The 10,635-nt window shown below is 42.4% G+C and overlaps 1 protein-coding gene across 1 annotated transcript; it reads left to right on the top strand.

Moving 5' to 3' along the window:
- The first annotated feature begins 1,209 nt into the window (after positions 1-1,209).
- On the top strand, positions 1,210-3,217 carry LOC128639012 (jerky protein homolog). Its single transcript, XM_053691151.1, has 2 exons — positions 1,210-3,052; positions 3,150-3,217. The coding sequence occupies exons 1-2, from the start codon at positions 1,276-1,278 to the stop codon at positions 3,215-3,217; spliced, it is 1,845 nt and encodes a 614-aa protein (XP_053547126.1). The 5' UTR covers positions 1,210-1,275.
- The last annotated feature ends 7,418 nt before the right edge of the window (positions 3,218-10,635 follow it).

Genomic DNA, 10,635 nt, shown 5'->3' with positions numbered 1-10,635 from the left:
CAGTCAATTACCATTATTAATTACCTTAATACTGTACAGTACCATTATTAATTGACTGAATACTGTACCGTACCATTATTAATTACCTTAATACTGTACAGTACCATTATTAATGTACAGTATTCAGCAGGCAAATAAAAATGGCACTGTACAGTATTAAGGTAATTAATAATGGTAATGTATAGTTTTCAGCAGGCAAATAATAATGGTACTGTACAGTATTAAGGTAATTAAAGAAAAAACACCAAATACTCAAATAAACCAAATCATTTGTAATAAACAAAAAACAAGTTAAAGAAATATAAACTAAATACACATATTGTGAAAATACTCTAGAGACTATAAGCAATTAAAAATCCTAACTATAGTGTATAATAAAATTCAAACTTAGCATCAGATGTATTGCCTTTCAATAAAAAATGTAGAATACAATCAATATCTTCAAGCATATAAATATGACAACTGCATGCTGTCAAAACCCCCTGAGAACACACACACACACATATATATATATCCTCCATGTGTATCTGCACTCCCAATGTCGTATAGTCGCCAACCAGGGTGACAGATCAAATAATATTAATAGTATTCTTCAACATAGGACTGCACTCACTGGGTTTTACAGAAAAACTAATTTATTAGGTAACGTTTCGGAGTTCACAGATCCCTTCCTCAGACCAGAACAAACAACTGAACACAGTGACTTATGTACCCCTTAAGCCCCACCCACCACCAAATCAAATGTGAATTGCGCCAAAACTGGAGTTGTCATGGTGATAACGCCTGCATACCTCAGTGTGACCTTACTACTAATACAGGCATTCATATATGCTTCAAAATTGTATAGATGGAATAATAAATGCATAAACTATCAGCTATGTACATCATTAAATATGTAAGTGGATCTAGGCAACCATAAGTTCATACCTAAGTTAAATCATTACATTTAGAGGCATACAAATTCCAAAACATTGATGTTAGATAAACACTCATATGTTACATTATTCATATGTCGCAGTATATCACATTCAGTCCCAGGATCTATATACAGTACAACTCCAAAAATCCGGACCCCGGAAATCCGGACAACCCGAGAATCCGGACTCCGGCGCGATCACAACTTCCGGGTGTTGGTTTCTCAAAGCGCATGCAAATTTCAGTGCGGGTGCGGCAAAAAGTGAAATCTGAGCTCCACAACTAGTACATGACCGGTACCTGTGCAGGTATTTAGCATCTTTACACTGCACAGTACCGTTATACAGTACTGTACCACCAATGTCTCCTAAAGTGGATAAACAGAAGCGTAGGAGAAACACTCTAAAATTGAGTGACAAACTTGAAATCATCAAAAAACTTGAATCAGGGGTTAGTGTTTCTGTTCTAATGGAAACATATGACATTGGAAAGTCTACCATTTATGATATAAAAAATTCCAAAAATAAAATTCTACAGTTTACAGCCTCATCTGAGCCTTACAACAAAATTGCAGAAAGAAAAAGTTTACATAAGCCAAAGTTAGAAAATCTTGATAAGGTTTTGCATGAATGGTTTTTGATTAAACGATCAGAAGGTATGGCAATTTCTGGGCCAATGCTTATCACCAAAGCAAAATCTTTTAAGGAGCAAATGAACATTGATTCTGAATGTAACTTTAGCAGTGGGTGGCTTAGGAATTTTAAAATGCGTCATGGTATTAGACAGCTAAATGTTGTTGGAGAAAGGCAGTCAGCTGATACACATGCTGCAGCAGATTATAGTGCAACATTTGAAAAAATTGTCATTGACTATGATCTCACACCTGATCAAATTTACAATGCAGATGAAACAGGTGTTTTCTGGAAATGTCTGCCCACTAAAACTCTGGCTGGAAACCAAGAACGAAATGCTAAAGGTTTTAAGATGAATAAAGAAAGACTTACTGTCCTCACCTGTGCTAATGCTTCTGGACAGCATAAAATCAAGCTTCTGGTGATTGGCAAATATAAGCGCCCACGGGCATTTAAAGGAATTTTGCACCTCCCTGTGACTTATAAAGCTCAAAAAAATGCTTGGATGGACAAAGACATTTTTCAAGATTGGTTTGTTAATGATTTTATTCCATCAGTCCGCCAGAACCTAACAAATTTGGGAAAACCTGCTAACACAAAGTGCTTGCTGCTTCTTGACAACTGTAGGGCTCACCCCCATGAATCAAAATTAGTGTCTGATTGTGGAAATATTTTTGCATCTTACTTGCCACCAAATGTTACATCACTAATTCAGCCCATGGACCAAGGAGTCATTAGGAACTTCAAATGCCATTATAAAAATGACTTTATGATGAAAATGTTAAACAAGGATGTTGATTCTATAGAATTTCAACGTAGCTTTACAATAAAAGATGCAGTGTTTTCTCTTGTAACTGCATGGAACACAGTCAAGCCTGTAACTCTTTTAAGAGCTTGGCGAAAGTTATGGCCAAATGTGATGCATGGAGAGCTAGAGTGTGAGGAAAATGAAGATCTTGAAGGGTTCCTTGTAGAGCAGAGAGCATCTGAAGTGAATGAACTCATGCAATCTGTCAAATTAGCCCAGGAAGACAACCCTCTATGCAAACTTAATGAAGAGGACCTAGAAGAGTGGATATGCATTGAAGATGATGTTGAGATTGCAGCCACTTTTACTGATCAAGAAATCATTGACAGCATCACAAATCCAGATCAGACAGAGGAGCACACTTCTGAAAAATCTGATGAAGAAGATGACAGACTTGAAACTGAAAAGGTATCTTGGGCTACTGCTGAAAAATGCATGGAAACCATTGTGAAATTTGTGGAACAAAACCATAGCTTTACACTCCAAGACGTCATGCAAGTGCACATGGTGCAAAATAATTTTATCACAAAGAAATTACAAAGTCGCAGACAATGTGACATACGAAGATATTTACAAAAAACAACAGAAGCATCTGCCATCCAAACTACCAATCAACTGCAGCAGCAAACACTCACAACACTCAATCCACAAACAGATCACCTTGCACAGCAGGAAGAAGAAAACATGTCATATGCAGGTACAGTACTGTACTTTATTTTAATACTGTAAAAATGAAACGCCTTACACAGTGCAGTATTTACTAAAAAAACATCTCTTTTTATCTTTTAAAACAGAGGAAACATCTGCTAATAGCCATCCTGCATCGCAGAAGCTCAGTTCACAAGCGGATCACCAGGTGTAGCAGGTGTTAGCATTCGGTGAACAAGCAGTTCAGCATGTACCGAAGAAATACCTGCAACAGAAAGGAATGTACATATGCATGTGTACAGTACTGTACTCTATTCTAGGCAATTTGTTCATTATTTAGTTACTGCATTAGTTACTGCATTAAAAAAAATTAAAAAAATTAACACATCTCCTTTATTATTTACAAGGTACTGTATTTTAGCATTGATGTCTGAGAATCCGGAAAATCCAAAAATACGGACTGGACAAATCCCCAAGCAGTCCGGATTTTTGGAGTTGTACTGTATGTTACCAGTCTACTCAGACCTATACAATTCAAATGTCATATTACAACAAGCTGCGAGTTTATAGTGTGTAATCTGTGGATTCATTCAAATAAGTATTATGCCTGAAGTTAGTTTACGTTAGATTGTGTTGTAACAGACCGGGGTGGAGTAATCTCTAAGATAAATGATCAATCCTACCTCAGAGGTAGATGCGTTGCGTGTTAAAAAGTCATGTTCATTCTATAGAACATATCAAGCTCCAACAGCTCTGTGGGGAAAACGTAACAGTCAGAAAACACAAAACCCTTTTACTGTCAGGCGCCAAGAGAAGCAGCTCCGGCGCCCGTACTGTTCATTAGCCTAGCGCATGGGTAATTAGCATATATCAGTGACGTATATGCGTGTGTATGCGCGTCGTCATGGTGATCTGGTTGCGAGCCTAAAAGCAACAATGCTGTGCGATCGTGCCACTCCGTTGTCACATATACTAGCTGTGAACAGGGCTATAAGTGGAGGTCTCGTATAGGGAATCCCCTGCAGTAAGAAAGTGTATGTTGTTACAGGTGGTCAGCATATTGGGTAGTGCGTGTAAATCTATATCACCATGGTTAATCATCCGTGTAAAAAGGAGGCTTCTAAGGGAAATCAGATTGTGCATAGGACGTATGCAAATGTCTCATGCCTGAGATAAGTAGCGTGCATTTCAAGAGGCAGTATACCCTTCCATATTATGAAAACATCTGATATTTCAACATAAGCACCCCAACAATAATTGGTGGTTTAATACATTATTAGCCGTGATCCACTGTCTCATATTCTAGCCAAAGGGTTAAGCTACCTGTAGTGTCAGATAAGCAAAATAGAGGATAATCAATGTCACATACGTGCAACCATATATACGATAATATAGTATAAGACCTTGTGCCTGGACACCAACTAGTCCATACAGTAGAACCTCAAGTTTTATCATTGGTACACTGTTATAAGTGGCAATCAAAGTTACATCACAAACTCACTCATGACTTAGTAAGGAATTAGCAGTATAAAGTTAGTCCTTGTGAGCCAATAGGACCCGTGTTAATACACCCAAACAAAGTTCCAGGGTTACATTGTTAAGAATCTGTCCACAGACCAAAAACAAGCTGACCTTCCATTCATTTCAGAATATTCCAAGGTACCCCATGAATACCCATATGTCATGTGCTAATATGACCTGCTTCCATCAGTGTACAGCCACCCAATAGGCCCATAAGAGACTTTTAGGTAGGTCCTACCACGTGTTAATCACACTAGAACATATGAAACTCACTGGTTAGTTAATCACCTACAAAATGTCAAAGTATGGCCAAAGAAGTGTATTACCTGTACTCCGCTGGTCAAGAGTCCACATTTTGCCTGTGTCCCACAGTCGCGGGCGAATCTCACCAGGTGCATCATCACAGGAGCGGAAAGAAGAATAGTCATTTTACATATTTATTAGAGGAAGTCATTGGACATATTTAGTCCTTTAGGGTATAGGGTACAAAGTCTATGAATCCATCTAGCTTCCATCTGGAGTAAGGTTGTATCCCTGTCCCCACCCCGTTTGAGGGCCGGGACATGGTCAATTAAGATGAACCTTAGGTCTGTGACTTTATGTTTGGCCGTAAGAAAATGTCTTGCCACAGGTTGGTCTGATGTTCCTTTATCCAAGGCGCTCCTAATGGCTGATCTATGATTAGCCATTCTAAGGCGTGCATTGTCTGTCGTTTTTCCCACATAAAATTGGCCACAACAACAGCTTAAAAGATAGATGACATGAGTGGTTGTGCATGTTGTGCATCCCAGGCATTTGTAGCAACCCTTCTTCTTTGTTTTGAGCCATTGCTGTTTCATATAACAATGTTGTGGGTCTTTGGCCATAAGTAGATCCCTTAGGCTCCTGCCACATCTATATCTACCATATCTGCAGTAGAGATTATTTATCAAATCTGACCCACAAGCCAGATATGTGATATTAATTTGCGATATAAATGGGGATTTATTCACTTTAGTCTCATCTACGCCCAAGATATCCATCAGACTAGTTTTCTTTGCAGGTTGTTATGCAGAATATCACAGATACAACTAGCTTAATGTATTCTTTATTTGCAGATGATTTTACAATATTTCTTTCAGACCCCAAGCGCTCACTTTCATCTTAAGGGCTTGGAGGCCCCCATTCGCCTCCGTTTAAAACTCACCACAAAATCAAACATTATCAAACAGACACTTGTCTTAACTTCACACCTGAAATAACCACACTGACACTTATTTTGGCGAAAATTGGATATTTATTTTACGAAATTTTTGCTGGAGAGCAAAATTCGCCATTGAACTTTAACTTAAAAAAATTGTTTACGTCATTCACAAATCACATGAACTTGCGGTCCAACGCCTTGGGGGGGGACACCCCACCACCGACCCCTGGCGGGGCACAAGAGGGGAAGGAGGAGACCCATGGCATAGCCCGCCCATTCGTTAGACCACCGGATCACCACTGTAGGCTAGTGTATGCCAAAGGTCCCTCCCCACCCCCTTCCACCCCGCCCACGTGCAGGACCCAATTTCACCGCCTTATCATGATCACAGGTTAGATTCGCTTATGACCACGGGTTGTCTGAATAATAGTTGCTTGTTCTCTTAATTTCGGGTTGGCATAGACCACACGAGTCACCTTCCATGTTGCAGCTGTGTTCACCCCCTTAATGGGGAGCACGGGTGGTCTTATTATGACTCCACCAATTAGCCAATATCGTGCCCATAGCCGTGCAGTGTAGCTCTCCATTCCAGTGACCTCTCCGAGTTTTTTGTACTGCTTGGTTTACTGCTTCTATAAACAGGGGCGGGTGGGTGGGAAACAAAAGAAAAGTTTAGAATGAGATGCTGCGCTTCCTACCTCGCCCTAAGTAACACTCTGCTCCTCCTCTCCTAGCCCCTGTTGCCCAATTCTAGCCTAGCCCGCCCCTGCTATTCTCCCTGCTTCAGGAAACCCCAAACCTTATCTGCGCTCCGTTGCACGTTCGCTTTCTCCACTGTTCTTAAGGGCTTGGAGGCCCCCCATTTGCCTCCGTTTAAAACTCACCACAAAATCAAACATTATCAAACAGACACATGTCTTAACTTCACACCTGAAATAACCACACTGACACTTATTTTGGCGAAAATTGGAAAGGTCACTATTTATTTTATAGAATTTTTGCTGGAGAGCAAAATTCGCCATTGAACTTTAACTTAACAAACTTATTTACGTCATTCACAAATCACATGAACTTGCGGTCCCACGCCTTGGGGGGGACACCCCACGTTCCACCCCTGGCGGGGCACGAGGGGAAGGAGAAGACCCATGGCATAGCCCACCCATTCGTTAGACCACCAGATCACCACTGTATGCTAGTGTATGCCACAGGACCCTCCCCACCCCCTCCCACCCACCTGCGTGCAGGACCCAATTTCACCGCCACCAAAAGAGCCCTCTCTTTCAGCCATTTTATCTGCTCTGTTTGTGACCTTTCCTTACCTCTTTTATGCTCTGGATCAACCTCACAATGTCATCCAGCAATTGATTGTTACCCTCGTCCTTGAGGTAACAGCGGGTGCTCCATTACCAGCCCCCCTGCTTCTCTTACTGCCTTCGCCGCTACCTGATTTAACTTCCTCCTGGATCTGTAACCTACCCTACTGGTGTGCGAGTTCCTCCAGTACATTCTTGATATTATATTGGACCATACCAGCATTACTGACTGCCAGGCTACACTCAACCATTTGCATACCCCTTTTATCTTGTCCTCTAGTTCTTTCAACGAGCAACTCCCTATGTCATTTCCACCGAGGTGTATTATTAACACGTCGGGGCAACGCCACCTTTGTCTTGCTCCCTGTATTGCTGGTACTAGCTCGTCCCAACACATTCCCCTCTTCCCCTCTTCCCCAACCATCTAATATTGGCTTGCTGATGCGTAAAACCTAGCTACCCTCCTCGCCCTGATGCAATTGCTCTAGCTTGCGCCCAGTGTACGTAAGAGTGTCCTACGATCCATACTCTTATGGCTCTGTCTGTAAATAGAAAAAGGAATTTTTGTGATTGTCATAAACTTTTAATGGGCATCGTGTTTGTCACCAATTGCGTCATCTCATGTAACCGTTTCTCATTAGTTCTGCCCCCCTTTTGTTCTGATGTATGCCTTAAATGCTGCAGATTTCCATCTACCCTGCTTTTTTATTTGATCTACAGAGCACCCCTTGCCTGCTGCTGAGGTTGCTGCCCCTATCCGAAATGAATGCGGGGGGAAGTATTCCTCCTCCCAACCTAAGGTTTTGACCACCATACTTAGAACCCTCTTGAATTGGTATATCGATACAGCAGTACTGTCCCCATGCCTAAGAAATGCCCTCTCTTCTCCCTTTCTGATCCCTACGTATCTCTTTGCGCATGCCACCGAGCATCCTACCCCCTTTGTTGCCTGCATGCTTACCCATACCCCTTTTCCTGATCTGTCCGTCTTAGATTTTCTAATCAGTATCATCACTGCCTCCTCCATGATTCGGACATCCCTTTCTTCCAGCCCTCCCTCTTCTATCCTCTTGTTCTTGGGCAGTAACTCGCCTATTCTCATGGCGCAATGAAAGGCGAATGCAAACGCCGCCCTAAAGATTATTTCTTCCCCTTTGTTAGAGCATACCCCTTGCAGCACCTGAAGCATTTTTTCCAGCTTATCTTCTGTTATTGGTACCCGTCTGTCCCGTCTATCCTTTTTTCCTCCGCTAATCCCCATGCTCTTGCTATTTTTCGCACCACAAACTTCTTGGTCCAATCTGTCTCCCCGTAAAGCTGCCCAAAATATGATATTCCCGCTAGCATCATACCCAGTTGCCCCTTCTTTGTACCTTTTCTTCTGGCCCTCATTATCCACTCTAGAAACTCTGCTCCCTCCCCTAGCGTGCTACCTGCCTTACACTCCTGCCATTGTCCCCAGTATTTCTTATAGGCGAGCCATGTTCTTGGGGCCAGGGATTTTTTCACTAATTCCTGGATCCCGTCTACTTGTTGCCAATCTGCCAGATAGAGATGGGGCAAACATCACCTTTTACTCTTGCGTTGGGGACTAACTTCCTGAACCTATCCCATTGAAATCGCGATAGAGCATCCGCTACTACATTTTTGTGCCCCGGTATGTGTTTTGCTCTAAAACATATATTCGCCCTTAAACATTTTAGCACTAGGTGTCTTAAGTACTTTATGATGGGTATAGATGATGCTGATAGGTTATTTATTATGTCCACCACCCCTTTATTGTCCGACCAGCATATTATGTTTTTGTTCACCAGCATGTCGCCCCGCAGCTCGATGGCCACTATTATTGGCAATAGCTCAAGCAATACTAGGTTCTGCACCCATCCCTTCTCTTTCCATGCCTCAGGCCATTCTCCCGCGCACCATCTGCCCTGCCAGTATGCTCCATAACCTGGGCTTCCTGCTAAATCTGTGTACAGCTCTAGTTCCTCCCCTGTGATCTCCTGTACCCATATCCTGACTCCGTTGAAGTCCATTAGGAACTCCTCCCATACCTTTAGGTCATCCTTCATTTCTCCTGTTACCTTGATTAAATGTTCCGGCCTCTTCGCCCCCTTTGTGCCCAGCTCTAACCTTCTTTTGAAGATCCTGCCTATCGGTATGACTTTGCACGCAAAATTCAGTATGACTAGCAGCTTTTGCATCCCTGAGCGACACTTTCTTTCTCCTTGCCACTTATCTCACTGCTTGTCTGGCTTTCTCTATCTTATCCTGTGCCAATTCACACTGGCCTTTTGCTGAATCTATGATTATACCCAAGAAAGCCATTCTTGCTAAGGGACCCTCTGTTTTATCCACATTTATTTATTCCCCATCATTAATTTACATTCCCCGGAGCCTGCCGTGTCAACTACCATGAAATTGTCTAAATAGTGCAGTACTGACCTCCTCCCTGTTCTTTTCACTAAGAGCCAATGCAGAAATGTGCTAAATTTTTCGAATATGGAGCATGATATTGAACACCCCATTGGCAAGCACTTGTCGACAAAGTACATCCCCTGGAACATTAGTTTAAACTTTCTGGGTTCAGCGGTAATAGCCTAAATGCCGCCTCAATGTCTATTTTTGCCATTTCTGCCCTTTCACCCATCGCCCTCACCAGATCTACTGTACTGTCAAACAACTGGTATTGCACTGCTGCGTCCCCTTTATCAATTGTGTCATTAACCAATTTTCCCCTGGGGTATGATAGATGTTGTATCACCCTGAATTTTCCCTTTTCTTTTTTTTGGAACCACCCCCAGGGGGGATAATACCATATCTGTGAATGTTTTTTCTTTGAATGGCCCCACCATCCTTCCCAGTTGTACTTCTTTCCCAAGCTTTTCCCCCAGGACTCCCGGAAATTCATATGCTGATTTTAGATTCCTAGCTTTTGTCGCCCCCTCTACCTCCCTTCTTATTGGTACCACAAAGCCATCATTTAAGCCTTCAATCAACATCTCCCTATCCTCCTGCTGCTCGTACTTTCTTAATTCCTGCGTTATCCTATCTACTCTCAGTGGGGTTGGTGCCAGGCCCCACTTGCTGTCCTCTGCCCATGCTCCCTTGGCCACGAAAGGAACCTCTCCACCCCCCCGTTGTTACCGTTATTCCTTCTACAATCGACCCCTGCGTGCCCCCCGCTGCAGTATCTACATACGTGTTTGAACAATCGCTGCTCCTATCGCTCCTTTTCTCATTGAAAGCCCAGCATTGCCTGTTCTCTGTCTTGATTGGCCTCCCTAAGTTTGCGTTGCGCCCTTGGTTATCCGCTACCTTCATTACCCTTGTGTAGAGGTCTAGTATTTTTACCCCAAAGTCCTTGCGCCCTCTGTTTTCCAGCTGCAGGTTCCCTTTCCTAAACTCTGTGTCGTAATCCTTCCACGCATTCCCGCCATATGTGGTGTAGCATTCTACTATCAAATGAATGTACCTGAGCATTCCCTTCACTTTCTCCGGGTTTATTGAGATAAAACAATCAGTGTATATTAACATTCCCTTTACCCATTCCGTAAATGTCTGCTTTGCTTTTCTAGGTTTCCTGTCATCGCTCCTAGACTTCACAGCTATTGC

Source organism: Bombina bombina, chromosome 8 (assembly GCF_027579735.1).
Source record: "Bombina bombina isolate aBomBom1 chromosome 8, aBomBom1.pri, whole genome shotgun sequence".
NCBI classification, from domain to species: domain Eukaryota; kingdom Metazoa; phylum Chordata; class Amphibia; order Anura; family Bombinatoridae; genus Bombina; species Bombina bombina.
Note: the sequence above shows the minus strand (reverse complement) of the source record. Positions and strands in the feature narration are given on the sequence as shown.

Excerpts from the sequence above, each read along its gene's own strand:
- LOC128639012 (XM_053691151.1), top strand. The coding sequence starts at position 1,276 with ATGTCTCCTAAAGTGGATAAACAGAAGCGTAGGAGAAACACTCTAAAA. Across the intron at positions 3,053-3,149 it reads AGAAAACATGTCATATGCAG|AGGAAACATCTGCTAATAGC; the intron begins GTACAGTACTGT and ends CTTTTAAAACAG.